This window comes from Acipenser ruthenus, unplaced genomic scaffold (assembly GCF_902713425.1).
Source record: "Acipenser ruthenus unplaced genomic scaffold, fAciRut3.2 maternal haplotype, whole genome shotgun sequence".
Taxonomy (NCBI): domain Eukaryota; kingdom Metazoa; phylum Chordata; class Actinopteri; order Acipenseriformes; family Acipenseridae; genus Acipenser; species Acipenser ruthenus.
Genome location: NW_026708243.1, coordinates 42,501 through 60,000, shown reverse-complemented (window position 1 = coordinate 60,000; position 17,500 = coordinate 42,501). Strand labels below are relative to the sequence as shown.

The following is a 17,500-nucleotide window of genomic DNA, read 5'->3' as shown; positions in this document are numbered from 1 at the left end:
GGTGTTTTGCTGTGCTGTATCAGGGGATGGTGTTTTGCTGTGCTGTATTAGGGGATGGTATTTTGCTGCGCTGTATCAGGGGATGGTATTTTGCTGCGCTGTATCAGGGGATGGTATTTTGCTGCGCTGTATTAGGGGATGGTATTTTGCTGTGCTGTATCAGGGGATGGTGTTTGCTGTGCTGTATCAGGGGATGGTATTTTGCTGCGCTGTATCAGGGGATGGTATTTTGCTGCGCTGTATCAGGGGATGGTATTTTGCTGTGCTGTATCAGGGGATGGTATTTTGCTGTGCTGTATCAGGGGATGGTATTTTGCTGTGCTGTATTAGGGGATGGTATTTTGCTGTGCTGTATTAGGGGATGGTGTTTTGCTGTGCTGTATTAGGGGATGGTATTTTGCTGTGCTGTATTAGGGGATGGTGTTTTGCTGTGCTGTATTAGGGGATGGTATTTTGCTGTGCTGTATTGTGCAGGGGGGTCCTCTCCTCTCCTCTCCTCTCCTCTCTCTTGTATTGTATTGTATTGTGTATTGTTGCTGTACCTTTGAAAGCTGCTCTCCGAACTCGTCCAGTTTCTGTTGCAGGGGGTCCTCTCTGGTTCGGTCGCCGCCATCTCGTCTCGGATCTTCCCGATCTCCGTCTGCACCCCCGTCGCCATGGCAACGCCGATCGCCTTCCCCGCGGCGATGTTCGTGCCCTGGGGTGGGGGTGGGGGAGGGGTTTAATTTTTACGGGGAGAGACAGAGTCTCACAGGAAACTCCCATCCTACATAGACTCAAACACACACACACGCACGCACACAGTCTCTCTCTCCCCCTCTGTCTCTCAGTCTACCTCAGTCTCTCTCTCCCTCTCACACAGAAGAGCATGTTCTTCTCATCTCTCTCTCCCTCTCTCTCACACAGAAGAGCATGTTCTTCTCTCTCTCTCTCTCACACAGCCCCTCTCCCTCTCTCTCACACAGAAGAGCATGTTCTTCTCTCTCTCTCTCTCTCTCACACACAGCCCCTCTCCCTCACAAAAGAGCATGTTCTCTCTCTCTCACAGCCCCTCTCCCTCTCTCTCACACAGAAGAGCATGTTCTTCTCTCTCTCACACACAGCCCCTCTCCCTCTCTCTCACACAGAAGAGCATGTTCTTCTCTCTCTCTCTCTCACACAGCCCCTCTCCCTCTCTCTCACACAGAAGAGCATGTTCTTCTCTCTCTCTCTCTCACACAGCCCCTCTCCCTCGCTCTCACAAAGAGCATGTTCTTCTCTCTCTCTTTCTCTCTCTCTCTCTCTCTCTCTCACACATCCCCTCTCCCTCTCTCTCACAGAGAAGAGCATGTTCTTCTCTCTCTCTCTCTCTCTCTCTCTCTCACACACAGCCCCTCTCCCTCTCTCTCACAGAGAAGAGCATGTTCTTCTCTCTCTCTCTCTCTCTCACACAGCCCCTCTCCCTCGCTCTCACAGAGAAGAGCATGTTCTTCTTGTCCTGGTTGACGGCGCGGGGGTCCGGCACGGGATCGCTGTGTTTGAGGACAGAGACGCTCTCTCCGGTCAGGATAGACTGGTCGACTCGCAGCGTGGTGGACTTGATGGAGGTGATACGGATATCAGCAGGGACTTTATCACCCACTGAGAGAGGGGGGGAAGAGAGAGAGAGAGAGAGAGAGAGAGAGAGAGAGAGAGAGAGAGAGAGAGAGGGGGAAAGGGAGAGGAGAGAGGGGGAGAGGAGAGAGGAGAGAGAGGGGGAGAGGAGAGAGGAGAGGGAGAGAGAGAGAGAGAGAGAGAGAGGGAGAGAGGGAGAGGAGAGAGGGGGAGAGGAGAGAGGGGGAGAGGAGAGAGGGGGAGAGGAAGAGACAGAGAGATAGAGAGAGAGAGAGGGGGGAGGGGGAGAGGAGAGAGAGAGGAGAGAGGGGGGAGGAGAGAGGGGGAGAGGAGAGAGAGAGGAGAGAGGGGGAGAGGAGAGAGAGGGAGGGGGAGAGGAGAGTGAGAGGGGGGGAGAGAGAGAGGGAGAGAGAGAGGGAGAGAAGGGGAAAAGAGAGGGAGAAGGGGGAGAGGGAGAGAGGGGGAGGGAGAGAGGGGGAGGGAGAGGGAGAGACAGAGAGGGAGAGAGAGACACAGAGAGGAGAGAGAGAGAGAGAGATACAGAGAGGTTAATAGTCAGCGTTACAGAATAACAGACTTGAGAGAGCTGATCCAGATATTAGCAGGGACCTTATCAGCAACTGAGAGGAGGAGAGAAAGAGAGAGAGGGGAGGGAGAGGAGAGAGAAAGAGAGAGGGAGGGAGTGAGTGAGGTGGATAGAGAGGGAGGGAGTGAGTGAGGGAGGAGGATAGAGGGAGGGAGTGAGGGAGGAGGATAGAGGGGGAGGGAGGGAGTGAGGGAGGAGGATAGAGGGAGGGAGGGAGAGAACATAGAGGAGGATATATAAAATATATGTATGAAGAAAGGGGGGGAGAGAGTGAAAAGAGACAGGAGAGGGAAGAGGGGAGACAAGAGGGGAGAGAGAAGAGAGGAGAGGACAGAGTACTGTTATACAGAAAAAAGGAGAGAGGACAGAGAGAGGAGAGGTCAGGAGAGAGGACAGAGAGATGTAGACAGACAGACAGACGGACGGATGCTTTTGTCAGACTGTCCCTCCTCTTCTTACCCGCCACCTCCACTATGTCCCCGGGGACAATGTCCCTGGCTTTGACACGCTGGACGCTCTTCCTGTCCTGCCGATAAACCTTCCCCATCTCCGGCTCGTACTCTTTCAGAGCCTCGATGGCGTTCTCCGCATTGCGCTCCTGGAGAGAGAGAGACACAGAAGCGTTAGAACTAGGGCAGTTAAAGAACTACAGCTCCCAGCATCCTTCACCACTGCCGCAGGTGCAGAGGCATGCTGGGAGCTGTAGTCCCTAGCCAGGGCTGGACAGTGGCATGCATTGTTTAACTACAGTGAGCTAAAGAACTACAGCTCCCAGCATCCTTCACCACTGCCGCAGGTGCAGAGGCATGCTGGGAGCTGTAGTCCCTAGCCAGGGCTGGACAGTGGCATGCATTGTTTAACTACAGTGAGCTAAAGAACTACAGCTCCCAGCATCCTTCACCACTGCCGCAGGTGCAGAGGCATGCTGGGAGCTGTAGTCCCTAGCCAGGGCTGGACAGTGGCATGCATTGTTTAACTACAGTGAGCTAAAGAACTACAGCTCCCAGCATCCCTCACCACTGCCGCAGGGGCAGAGGCATGCTGGGAGCTGTAGTCCCTAAACAGGGCTGTCCCGATTCACTCTGTATTGATCAATCGCAATGCTTTCTTTACATGATGTTCAGCAATAGAGGTCTGTAGAGTTTGCGACACGAGACCACAAGCACAGCTCACGTCTTTAAAGAACTAGAGCTCCCAGCATCCCTCACCATTGCCGCAAGTGCAGAGGCATGCTGGGAGTTGTAGTCCCTAGCCAGGGCTGGACCGATTCACTGTGTATCGATGACATCCCTTTCTTTACACGATGTATCGTAATAGAGGTCAGTAGCGCTTGTATTGCGATACCAGACCACAGCACAGCGCACCATATTTAAAAGAACTACAGCTCCCAGCATCCCTCACCACTGCCGCAGGGGGCAAAGGCATGCTGGGAGCTGTAGTTCACAGAGTGGTTCTTGAATGGAGTGTGTTTTGTGTGATACTCTCAAAAAGTGGGATCAGTGAATCTGCAGATATATCAATGCAGATATATCAATGTGTGAAATTTGAGCTGCGCTGCCTGCAGCACACCCCCTCCACCAGCAGAGGGGGCTCCATCACCAGCAGGGGGCGGTAATGAGCGCCCCTCTCCTCACCTGCCACACCCCGACGATGGCGTTGGCGATGAGATCAGCAGGATGACGAAGGGCTCCACGAACGCAGTGACGGTGCCCTCGCCTTCCTCGAACCAGGCCAGGGTCTGCGAGAAAGAACGAACGAGGTACAACGTGCGTTCAATGAAGCCATTTAGAGATTGAAAATATAACCCAGCCTGTCAGTGACAATCATCCACCCCCCATCCCAGCAATATAAACCAGCCTGTCAGTGACATCATCCACCCCCCATCCCAGCAATATAAACCAGCCTGTCAGTGACATCATCCATCCCCCATCCCAGCAATATAAACCAGCCTGTCAGTGACATCATCCACCCCCCATCCCAGCAATATAAACCAGCCTGTCAGTGACATCATCCACCCCCCATCCCAGCAATATAAACCAGCCTGTCAGTGACATCATCCACCCCCCATCCCAGCAATATAAACCAGCCTGTCAGTGACATCATCCACCCCCCATCCCAGCAATATAAACCAGCCTGTCAGTGACATCATCCACCCCCCCATCCCAGCAATATAAACCAGCCTGTCAGTGACATCATCCACCCCCATCCCAGCAATATAACCCAGCCTGTCAGTGACATCATCCACCCCCCATCCCAGCAATATAAACCAGCCTGTCAGTGACATCATCCACCCCCATCCCAGCAATATAAACAGACACAAGAGTTTAGTTTCATTAAAGCTGCACACAGACAGACAGACAGACAGACAGACAGACAGACAGACAGGGTCTTTAGCTTTCTCAAACCAATCTATTTAGTTTTTGTATTCTGTTCAGAAGGGCTCTTGTAAACTCACGAAGGAGATGCAGGCAGCCAGCAGCAGTATTCTGACCAGCAGATCCTCAAACTGCTCCAGAACCAACACCCAGAGAGACTTCCCTGCACAGCAAAACAGCAAGACAACGATCCAATCAGATCACTCGCTTCACCCTCCACGAAACACCCACACACCCACCGCACGTGGACAGAGATTAAGACTGCAGTTACAATGTAATTCCAGTCCAGTCCAGTCTAGTGATATTAAACTGCAGTTACAATGTAATTCCAGTCCAGTCTAGTGATATTAAACTGCAGTTACAATGTAATTCCAGTCCAGTCCCAGTCTAGTGATATTAAACTGCAGTTACAATGTAATTCCAGTCCAGTCCAGTCTAGTGATATTAAACTGCAGTTACAATGTAATTCCAGTCCAGTCCAGTCTAGTGATATTAAACTGCAGTTACAATGTAATTCCAGTCCAGTGTAGTGATATTAAACTGCAGTTACAATGTAATTCCAGTCCAGTCTAGTGATATTAAACTGCAGTTACAATGTAATTCCAGTCCAGTCTAGTGATATTAAACTGCAGTTACAATGTAATTCCAGTCCAGTCTAGTGATATTAAACTGCAGTTACAATGTAATTCCAGTCAGTCTAGTGATATTAAACTGCAGTTACAATGTAATTCCAGTCCAGTCTAGTGATATTAAACTGCAGTTACAATGTAATTCCAGTCCAGTCTAGTGATATTAAACTACAGTTACAATATAATTCCAGTCAGTCTAGTGATATTAAACTGCAGTTACAATGTAATTCCAGTCCAGTCTAGTGATATTAAACTGCAGTTACAATGTAATTCCAGTCCAGTCTAGTGATATTAAACTGCAGTTACAATGTAATTCCAGTCCAGTCTAGTGATATTAAACTGCAGTTACAATGTAATTCCAGTCCAGTCTAGTGATATTAAACTGCAGTTACAATGTAATTCCAGTCCAGTCTAGTGATATTAAACTGCAGTTACAATGTAATTCCAGTCCAGTCTAGTGATATTAAACTGCAGTTACAATGTAATTCCAGTCCAGCGATCGATCACCACATATTATTATGATGATGATGATGATGATCTTACCTTCCTCAGCTGGTAGTTCTGTATCCACAGACCGTCACAGAGAGGGGGAAGAAGAAGAGAAAAAAAAAACAAGATTAAATACAATTATCATCATTTCAAAGACAGACCGATTTATGACACTGCGGCCATGGCGAGGGATGCTGGGAGCTGTCATAGTTACTGTACTGTAAATCGGTCCAGCCCTGGCTAGGACTACAGCTCCCAGCATGCCTCTGCACCCGCGGCAATGGTGAGGGATGCTGGGAGCTGTAGTTCTTTAACTGCAATGCGCTGGGCTGGGCTGTATTGCATTGTTTTTGCTCAGTCTGTGTTGCTCTGACTGTGAGTTCAGGAGCTGCTCTTCAGTTCTAGCTGCGCTGCCATAGTTATTGTATTGTGAATCAGTACAGCCCTGGCTAGGACTACAGCTCCCAGCATGCCTCTGCTCCCGCGGCAATGGTGAGGGATGCTGGGAGCTGTAGTTCTTTAACTGCAATGCGCTGGGCTGGGCTGTATTACATTGTTTTTGCTCAGTCTGTGTTGCTTTCAGGAGCTGCTCTTCAGTCTTCATAGAAGAGCCAGCAGCGCCACCTAGTGCACAGCGAGTGTACTGCCAGCAAGACTACTGGAAAAGACAGGAGTGATATTTACAGCAACACCGCAGTACCGCAGGTCTAAATAACAAACGCCGTGTCTCTTCAGCAGGAAGGCCGGCACACCTCTGTTAAGCTCAGACTGTATGAATCCCCTGGCTGGTCTCTATAGACGGGCCTCACTGTCATTGTAACAGAAAGCAGATCCAGCTGTTAGTGCCCGGCCCACGTTAACCACGGCGCTCATTAAGAGAGGCTAGAATTAACCAAAAGAAACCAATTAAAACCGCGACCCAGATATAAATAGCAAACTCATTTCACAGCTAGCGGAATCTGGGTCAAATTTTGCCCCAGTAGCGAATGACCCCCCCCCCCCCCCACCCCCTGATCAAACTACAGAGAGAGAGAGAGAGAGAGGGGTAGAGAGAGAGAGTGGGAGAGGGAGAGAGGGGGAGAGGGAAAGAGAGAGGGGAAAAGAGATGGAGAGAGGGGATAGAGGGAGGGAGAGAGAGAAATGGGGAATAGAGAGGGAGGGAGAGGGGGAGAGAGGGAGGGAGAGAGAGGGAGGGAGAGAAAAGGTGAAGAGAGAGAGGGCTAGAGAGGGAGAAAGGAGGAAGGAGAGAGAGAGAGAGAAGGGGGAGAAGAGAGAAAGAGAGGGGGGAGAGAGACAGATAGAGATAGACAGAGAGAGAAGAGACAGAGAGAGGGGGAGAGGGAGAGAGAGGTGGAGAGAGGGGGTAGAGAGAGAGGTGGAGAGAGAAGAGAGGGGGGGATGGGGGAGAGATAGAGGGAGAGAGAGAGGTGGAGAGAGAGGGATGGAGAGAGAGGGATGGATAGAGAGGGAGGGCTAGAGAGGGAGAAAGGAGAGGGGAGAGGGAGAGAGAGAGAGAGAAGGGGAGAAGAGAGAGAAAGAGAGGGGGGAGAGAGAGACAGATAGAGATAGACAGAGAGAGGAGAGAGAGGGGGAGAGGGAGAGGTGGAGAGAGAGGGAGGGAGGAGAGAGAGGGGGATGGGGAGAGATAGAGGGGTAGAGAGAAAGAGGGAGAGAGAGAGGTGGAGAGAGAGAGAGGGATGGAGAGAGGGAGGGAGGGAAAGAGAAAGGGCAAAGAGAGAGGGCTAGAGAGAGGGAGAGGAGAGGGGAGAGAGAGGGAGGGAGGGACAGACAGACAGAGAGAGGGGGGAGAGAGAGCGAGAGAGAGGGAGAGATTTCCCACACTTCCCACAATTGACGGACCCAGACAAACTGGCAGTCGTACTGGGAGTGGGACACACAGTCCCAGTGGCTGCCCAGTACGTGTCCGCCTGTCACAGCCTGAGGGACACACAGTGAGCTCTCTGCACAGGGGCGTTACTTCTGTACCTCTGCTCTGTGTTACACTCTATATACCAGCGGTCATTATTATTATCATCATTATTACTGTCAGCATTATTATTAATATCTCCATTATTATCATTATCACTTGTGTTGTTATTGTAAATACATTGTTAACATGATATGCAATATAATTGCTTTGTCAATACTGCTGATGTCTGACATGTCAATAAAACCACATTTGAATTGAATTGCATTGTATTGCATTGTATTGAGAGACAGTTTAATGAAAGGGAACTGCCTTTTAAAAAAATATCTGGGTTTATATTAGATACTAAAAGCACAGCAAAGTGTAATAAAGCACAGAGAGGTGTGGTAAAGCATAGGGAAGCACTGTAAAGCACAGAGAGGTCTGGTAAAGCATAGGGAAGCATTGTAAAGCACAGAGAGGTCTGGTAAAGCATAGGGAAGCATCGTAAAGCACAGAGAGGTCTGGTAAAGCATAGGGAAGCATTGTAAAGCACAGAGAGGTCTGGTAAAGCATAGGGAAGCATTGTAAAGCACAGAGAGGTCTGGTAAAGCATAGGGAAGCATTGTAAAGCACAGAGAGGTCTGGTAAAGCAAAGGGAAGCATTGTAAAGCACAGAGAGGTCTGGTAAAGCATAGGGAAGCATTGTAAAGCACAGAGGTCTGGTAAAGCATAGGGAAGCATTGTAAAGCACAGAGAGGTCTGGTAAAGCATAGGGAAGCATTGTAAAGCACAGAGAGGTCTGGTAAAGCATAGGGAAGCATTGTAAAGCACAGAGAGGTCTGGTAAAGCACAGGGAAGCATTGTAAAGCACAGGGAAGCATTGTAAAGCACAGAGAGGTCTGGTAAAGCACAGGGAAGCATTGTAAAGCACAGAGAGGTCTGGTAAAGCACAGGGAAGCATTGTAAAGCACAGAGAGGTCTGGTAAAGCATAGGGAAGCATTGTAAAGCACAGAGAGGTGTGGTAAAGCATAGGGAAGCACTGTAAAGCACAGAGAGGTGTGGTAAAGCATAGGGAAGCACTGTAAAGCACAGAGAGGTGTGGTAAAGCATAGGGAAGCATTGTAAAGCACAGCGAGGTCTGGTAAAGCATAGGGAAGCATTGTAAAGCACAGCGAGGTGTGGTAAAGCATAGGGAAGCATTGTAAAGCACAGCGAGGTGTGGTAAAGCATAGGGAAGCATTGTAAAGCACAGAGAGGTCTGGTAAAGCATAGGGAAGCATTGTAAAGCACAGAGAGGTCTGGTAAAGCATAGGGAAGCATTGTAAAGCACAGAGAGGTCTGGTAAAGCATAGGGAAGCATTGTAAAGCACAGAGAGGTCTGGTAAAGCATAGGGAAGCATTGTAAAGCACAGAGAGGTCTGGTAAAGCATAGGGAAGCATTGTAAAGGACAGAGAGGTCTGGTAAAGCATAGGGAAGCATTGTAAAGCACAGAGAGGTCTGGTAAAGCATAGGGAAGCATTGTAAAGCACAGAGAGGTCTGGTAAAGCATAGGGAAGCATTGTAAAGCACAGAGAGGTCTGGTAAAGCATAGGGAAGCATTGTAAAGCACAGAGAGGTCTGGTAAAGCATAGGGAAGCATTGTAAAGCACAGAGAGGTGTGGTAAAGCATAGGGAAGCATTGTAAAGCGCAGAGAGGTGTAGTAAAGCATAGGGAAGCATTGTAAAGCGCAGAGAGGTGTGGTAAAGCATAGGGAAGCATTGTAAAGCACAGCGAGGTGTGGTAAAGCATAGGGAAGCATTGTAAAGCACAGAGAGGTGTGGTAAAGCATAGGGAAGCATTGTAAAGCACAGCGAGGTCTGGTAAAGCATAGGGAAGCATTGTAAAGCACAGAGAGGTCTGGTAAAGCATAGGGAAGCATTGTAAAGCACAGAGAGGTCTGGTAAAGCATAGGGAAGCATTGTAAAGCACAGAGAGGTCTGGTAAAGCATAGGGAAGCATTGTAAAGCACAGAGAGGTCTGGTAAAGCATAGGGAAGCATTGTAAAGCACAGAGAGGTCTGGTAAAGCATAGGGAAGCATTGTAAAGCACAGAGAGGTCTGGTAAAGCATAGGGAAGCATTGTAAAGCACAGAGAGGCGTGGTAAAGCATAGGGAAGCATTGTAAAGCACAGAGAGGTCTGGTAAAGCATAGGGAAGCATTGTAAAGCACAGAGAGGTCTGGTAAAGCATAGGGAAGCATTGTAAAGCACAGAGAGGTGTGGTAAAGCATAGGGAAGCATTGTAAAGCACAGAGAGGTGTGGTAAAGCATAGGGAAGCATTGTAAAGCACAGAGAGGTCTGGTAAAGCATAGGGAAGCATTGTAAAGCACAGAGAGGTGTGGTAAAGCATAGGGAAGCATTGTAAAGCACAGAGAGGTCTGGTAAAGCATAGGGAAGTATTGTAAAGCACAGAGAGGTCTGGTAAAGCATAGGGAAGCATTGTAAAGCACAGAGAGGTCTGGTAAAGCATAGGGAAGCATTGTAAAGCACAGAGAGGTGTGGTAAAGCATAGGGAAGCATTGTAAAGCACAGAGAGGTCTGGTAAAGCATAGGGAAGCATTGTAAAGCACAGAGAGGTGTGGTAAAGCATAGGGAAGCATTGTAAAGCACAGAGAGGTGTGGTAAAGCAACTGATGCAACTGGAGCGCCACAGCGCCAGCACCCGAACACAACGTCATGATGACGTGTTGGATCGATTTCAAAATCTATTATCGGGGCGGACAAAGAGACGGAGGGAGACGCGACAAAACTGTCATTAAAATCAATTCGACGGTCCTCTGGTCTCTAAAGAAAGGATTTCTTTGTCTTTGTCAAAGAATGTAATAATAATAATAATAATAATAATAATAATAAATCATTTTTAAAAAGGCGTTATTATATAAACACTATCAACAATCTCACATGTGATTAAGCCGAGTTTACGAGGGGCAAATTCTATTAAGAAACTTCTAGAATATCGTGCAGTTTGTATTTGGCGGTGATGAAATGTAATATTTTTTTTTAAATACTGGCGATTCAATACCGCAATATAGCGGTTTGCCTTTGATTCGCCTCAAAATTGCCGTTTAAAATCAAATTTAATGCAAATCTAACCTCATAATGTAAGACTAAAATCAGGCTACCGTATGTTTTCGTATATAGCCGCCTCTGCTGCCGCCAGTCTATCTAAACACAAATCCTAGATTTAGTATTAATTAATAATAATATCAATGACATTAATGCGACGCGCACCGGCTGTGAAATTATTTGCTATATTTTTACAATACAGCAAACCGAACCGCTTCGTGTTTTTTGACAGTTTTTAAATTCGTATGAAAAAACGTCCGGATACCGGATTCAGAACCGAATTTTCTAACCGGAACCTTTCATATAAACGTCATTATACGCATTTATAAAACACGTGCTTCCTCTGTCGGTCCCAAAATTAATAAATATTCAGTCTTTTTGTTTGTTTCGCCCTGTTAGTTAAAAACCCGCAACAAAACCCATTGTCATTATTATTATTATTATTATTATTATTATTAAATATTAACCGCTTTTAAAAATAAAATAACGGCTAGTGTTTAATTTAACCACAGATTACTAATTTTAAAAGAAAACACAGACGTCTATATTTTTTTATAAGCGATAATAATAATAATAATAATAATAATAATAATAATAATAATAATGGCACACCAGGTTGTAATATATTATTTGACTTTGTTTACAGCCACCAATTCCACCCACGTAAAAAAAATCATTTACAACAGTAATATTAATAATAAACTCACCCAATTATTAAAAATGTTAATTGCGTTGCGATTGCGAATGTTAATTAATTAATTGACAGCGGATTGCATCAGCACCCCACCCCCCCACCCCCCCACCCCCCCCCAGAGAGAGGCTTTCGGACAGACAAAGACAATACTAAATAAATAAATTAAATTAAATTAAATTAAATTAATCTCTTACCGTTAGTGCCCCATCGCTCCTTTGATTTCTTCACTTGATCGGCGCTCAGTCCCGTCGATTCGTTGACCCCAAAATGAGTCAAGACTTCCTCCACGGTTTTTGTGTGACCGTTTTCCATTTTTTTTCTAAATAACCCTATCTATTTATTTATTTAATTATTTATAATCTATTTTTTTTAATGAAATAAGACTCCTTTTGCTGTTATATTGTTATGTTAAATACGCACGGACGAGGCAAACACGATTAACGCGAGCTGACGCGGTGTGAATTATTATTATTATTATTATTATTATTATTATTATTAAGAAGATGAAATACGGTCCGTTGTGTTCTCTGAGAATTTAAAAAAAAAAGAAATCGCCCTTTTTCGAAGTAAAAAATAATAATAATAATAATTTCTTAGCGGCTTTTGTTGAGGTTTATTTATTTACTTGTAAACGTATTATAATCTCACAGAAATCTTGCACCGCCATTGCTGTACGTAGATATTTTCACCGGCATTTTTTATTATTTATTTATTTATTTAATTTTATTTTCCTGTCTTTTTTTTAAAAAAAAAACGACTCTCTCTCTTTGCTGTCGTGAACAGTTATATAAATATCGCCCTAGAAACGGGACGATGGAAAAGACTGATAAAGATATATCTAGATTAGTTTAGTTAAAGTTAAATTAAATCTCAAATTAGTCGTTTTCCCCGAATTTGTGGGTTTTTTAACCCGCTTGTTTTTAATGTTATTTTTCCCCCCGGAGTTCGTCTCCTTCATAATAAACTGCCTGACTCGCTTTGCAGGCCGGAGACCGTGGTTGAACTACCGTAACCCCGGACAACCGCTACCCAATCAGAGGCGGCGAATCCGAGAAGGACGGCGCTGTGAGCCAATCGCGTCTCCGCTGCTCCGCGAACCGCCCCGCCCCCCGCCTCCTATACCGCATGAGGCGGGGAGTTTGCTGTAATTGACGTCCTCAGCAGCCAATCGCGTCGCTTTATTTGTCTGTTATTCCGCATGAGGCGGGCTTTGGTTTTTTTTTTTTCTGCCTCTGTCGACCAATCGGGTGTCTAGAACGCCCTGACAGGCATTTCAAGCAGGCAGATTGACAATCTGTGTTTCGTGAACAAGTCCCGCCCCCGTTGTGGTTGTTGTTTCCAGGGAAACGGGATTTGAATGACAATGACAGCAACCAATTAGAAGGCAGTATTTATTTATTTTTTTCAGGGTGCTTTGTAGGTCTGCCAATAGCAGTTTGAGAAAGGTGAGGAGGCGGGACTTTTCTTGAAATGGAAATATGCGGAGATTTTTTTTTTTTTGGATCAACAGGCGCGGTTTTAGTGTAAACAAAGGGACACGCCCTGTTGACCAATCGGATTGTAAAATGGTTTGAAGGGGGCGGGGTTTATTTGAACGACGGTCTACGTTTTTTTTTTTTTTTTTTTTTTTTTTTTAATTTTCTCAGTTAATTTGATACAAAGTGTAATGTTTATTTTAATTTTATTTTTGGACAAGAAAATAAAAAATATTATTATAATCCCATTACAAAATATCGATTCGTTTGGTCACGCTAACAATAGCGGTTTAAGATGTGGACTGTAGTTGCAGATTGTAGCCGCTAGATGTCGCCAGAGACCGTTTTGTCAGGTAAATGAAATTCACAAAAATCCTGTTCAGTTTGACGCTACAATATAATCCCTTCTTCTTGGGGTCTGTGTTAGTTTACTACATTCTGAAAAGAGTTTAGTTTCATTGAAGCTGCAGACAGACAGACAGACAGACAGACAGACAGACAGACAGAGCCCCACAATCCTGTTCAGTTTGACGCTACAATATAATTGAATTCCACCCCCTCTATATAGAATGAACTCCCTCAGCTTCACAGAGTCCAATGAAAGCTGCTGAATAATGTTCCCTTGTTAACATATTGAATTCCACACCCTCTATATAGAATGAACTCCCTCAGCTTCATAGAGTCCAATGAAAGCTGCTGAAAAATGTTCCCTTGTTAACATATTGAATTCCACCCCCTCTATATAGAATGAACTCCCTCAGCTTCATAGAGTCCAATGAAAGCTGCTGAATAATGTTCCCTTGTTAACATATTGAATTCCACCCCCTCTATATAGAATGAACTCCCTCAGCTTCATAGAGTCCAATGAAAGCTGCTGAATAATGTTCCCTTGTTAACATATTGAATTCCACCCCCTCTATATAGAATGAACTCCCTCAGCTTCATAGAGTCCAATGAAAGCTGCTGAATAATGTTCCCTTGTTAACATATTGAATTCCACCCCCTCTATATAGAATGAACTCCCTCAGCTTGATAGAGTCCAATGAAAGCTGCTGAATAATGTTCCCTTGTTAACATATTGAATTCCACCCCCTCTATATAGAATGAACTCCCTCAGCTTCATAGAGTCCAATGAAAGCTGCTGAATAATGTTCCCTTGTTAACATATTGAATTCCACCCCCTCTATATAGAATGAACTCCCTCAGCTTCATAGAGTCCAATGAAAGCTGCTGAATAATGTTCCCTTGTTAACATATTGAATTCCACCCCCTCTATATAGAATGAACTCCCTCAGCTTCATAGAGTCCAATGAAAGCTGCTGAATAATGTTCCCTTGTTAACATATTGAATTCCACCCCCTCTATATAGAATGAACTCCCTCAGCTTCATAGAGTCCAATGAAAGCTGCTGAATAATGTTCCCTTGTTAACATATTGAATTCCAGAACAGATACCAGAGTTGGCGAGAGAGAGAGAGAGAGAGAGAGAGAGAGAGACAGAGAGAGACAGAGAGAGAGAGAGAGAGAGAGAGAGAGAGAGAGAGAGAGACAGAGAGAGAGAGAGAGAGAGAGACAGAGAGAGACAGAGAGAGAGAGAGAGAGAGAGACAGAGAGAGACAGAGAGAGAGAGAGAGAGAGAGAGAGAGAGAGACAGAGAGAGAGAGAGAGAGAGAGAGAGAGAGAGAGAGAGAGAACACGCGGGTCCTTTTTGCATTTTCCGGACTCTTTGACCTCCAAGCCTCTCTTACGCGACAAACCAGGAGAGAAAGCGAAGGAATCTTTAGTACGTCACAAGAATTTTGACGCGAGCAGCAGCACTGATGATGCAAAAAAAAAAAAAAAAAAACAAGCGAGGAGTCTTTGTAAAGACATATTTCTATAAATATTTTATATTGATTTTTTATCTATTGTATATTTACGAGTTAGTTTTGCATTTTTAAAATTATTATTGCCCTGTGATTATATATACTTCTGTATGATGTTGAATAATAATAATAATAATAATAATAATAATAATAATAATAATAATATTATTATTATTATTATTATTATTATTATTATTATTATTATTATTATTATTATTATTATTATTATTATTATTATTATTATTATTATTCATTTCTTAGCAGACGCCCTTATCCAGGGCGACTTACAATCGTAAGCAAATACATTTCAAGTGTTACAATACAAGTAATACAATAAGAGCAAGAAATACAATAACTTTTGTTCAAGTGTGACAAACCACAATTCAATAATACAGCAGATAATAGTGATAGTTACATCAGGATATGATTAAATAGTGATAGTTACATCAGGATGTGATTAAATACAAAATACTACAGGTTAAACACTTGGCAGATTACAGTATTCTGAAGTACAGGATTAAATGCAGTAAAATAGGGGGCAGATAAGAGCAAAATAAAGCACATTTACATGAAGGGTGATAGTGTCCCAGGATACAAACAGAGGAGCTCTACAGGTGCTGTTTGAAGAGGTGAGTCTTGAGGAGGCGCCGGAAGGTGGTCAGGGACTGGGCAGTCCTGACATCTGTAGGAAGGTCACTCCACGGGCGGGCTCTGGAGGCAGTAATAATCAACTGGACTACGCTGCAATTGACCCTGCGAGGTTAACCGTCTGTGCCCATTAGTACCAAAACAAACAAACAGAAAAGAGATTTAAATAAAAATTCATAACGTTGTTACGTTTCTCATGAGCTTAAATATGTTGTAATTACAGTTTCAGACCACCAGAGAGCGCTGCGGTACCGCGTTAACAGCAGCAGCGGACCGCTGTACACTTTCACCAATTTTAATGTTCAGTGTTGTACCGGTTCTGTCTTAATCATCACGTTTGAGAAATCAGCCAATCGCCGTTGAGGATTTGGGGACTCCAGTTACCCCAATTCCAGCTCATCGGGGGCCCCGTGCACGCGGAACGCACGGCAAAGTTCTGAAGTTTTTAAAAAAAACTAGCACGTCATTGTCAGAGATAAATATATATATTATATATTATACAACACATTCTGATGGTAAAAAAAAATGTTGTTTTCGAATTTGTATCATTTAATTTCATTTATTTTAAATGTAGAGCTGTTTTATAGTTATGAATGTATTATTATGAGGCTTGTAGTATTAATATTATTCATGATTTTCATTATTAACGCCGGTATTAAACACAGTCAGATATGAGGTTCAGTCCAAACAGAGCGCCGGACTCAGCGAGGTCCAGCAGGGGGCAGTAACTTCACACGGGGGGCCATTTCATCGACCATCACCTCAGAAACACAAACCAGCAAATCATTATGATTCGCCTTTTTTAAAAGTCGCTCAGCGCTCTCCTGGAGCAGAGAGTGAAGTCATTTAAATCTGCTGGGTGCGCTTTCTGAGCGGCTCACTTACTTAACGCGCCCACTTTGAATAAAAATATGAACCATTTTACAACAATACGTTTAACTAGCACGTCGTCATTTGTCAGATATATATATTATTATTATTATTTATTTCTTAGCAGACGTCCTTATCCAGGGTGACTTACAATTGTTACAAGATATCACATTATTTTTACATACAATTCCCCATTTATACAGTTGGGTTTTTACTGGAGCAATCTAGGTAAAGTACCTTGCTCAAGGGTACAGCAGCGGTGTCCCCCACCTGGGATTGAACCCACGACCCTCCGGTCAAGAGTCCAGAGCCCTGACCACTACTCCACACTGCTGCCCAGTCCCTGACCACCTTCCGGCGCCTCCTCAAGACTCACCTCTTCAAACAGCACCTGTAGAGCTCCTCTGTTTGTATCCTGGGACACTATCACCCTTCATTTAAATGTGCTTTATTTTGCTCTTATCTGCCCCCTATTTTACTGCATTTAATCCTGTACTTCAGAATACTGTAATCTGCCAAGTGTTTAACCTGTAGTACTTTGTATTTAATCACATCCTGATATAACTATCACTATTTAATCATATCCTGATGTAACTATCACTATTACCCGCTGTATTATTGAATTGTGGTTTGTCACACTTGAACAAAAGTTATTGTATTTCTTGCTCTTATTGTATTACTTGTATTGTAACACTTGAAATGTATTTGCTTACGATTGTAAGTCGCCCTGGATAAGGGCGTCTGCTAAGAAATAAATAATAATAATAATAATAATAATAATAATAATAATAATAATAATAATAATAATAATTCACATTGGGTTGTAATATATTAATATATAACACATTATAACACATACTTTGAATAAAACAACATTATTATTATTATTATTATTATTATTATTATTATTATTATTATTATTATTATTATTATTATTATTATTAATAGCTTTCCCCGTTACAGCGTGTGAATGAATTTTAGGGAGTGATGATGTCACCGGGAGGTAGGGCAGGGCGGCGCACACGCCTAGCAACCGTTGCCGGGGGCCCTGTATTGTGTCCGGGGAGTTCCTTACGCACACACGCACGCTTCAGGACATGCAATGGGTCTGCACACGCCGCACGGCGATTTCTTTTTTTTAATAAAGAATTAAAATGAAAGCCAAGAACATATATTTTTCTAGGGCTGGGTGAGGCGAGTGCTTTCGTAATGCGCGGGGGTAGCTGGCACTGATTGGCAGACACTCAGCCAGCCAGCCAGC

At 44.4% G+C, this 17,500-nt stretch overlaps 1 protein-coding gene and 1 pseudogene across 1 annotated transcript in view; both read right to left on the bottom strand.

The window, feature by feature from the left end:
• The window catches only part of LOC131730379 (sarcoplasmic/endoplasmic reticulum calcium ATPase 2-like), a 32,901-nt pseudogene extending 20,459 nt beyond the window's left edge, over positions 1 to 12,442 (bottom strand).
• A 2,552-nt stretch (positions 12,443 to 14,994) lies between these two features.
• Positions 14,995 to 17,500, bottom strand: part of LOC117410022 (DNA polymerase delta subunit 4) — a 10,573-nt gene continuing 8,067 nt past the window's right edge. The window contains exon 4 of the mRNA XM_059020474.1: positions 14,995 to 15,490. Within this exon, the coding sequence (XP_058876457.1) occupies positions 15,415 to 15,490 (76 nt within the window). The 3' untranslated portion in view covers positions 14,995 to 15,414. The remainder of the gene's footprint in view (positions 15,491 to 17,500) is intronic.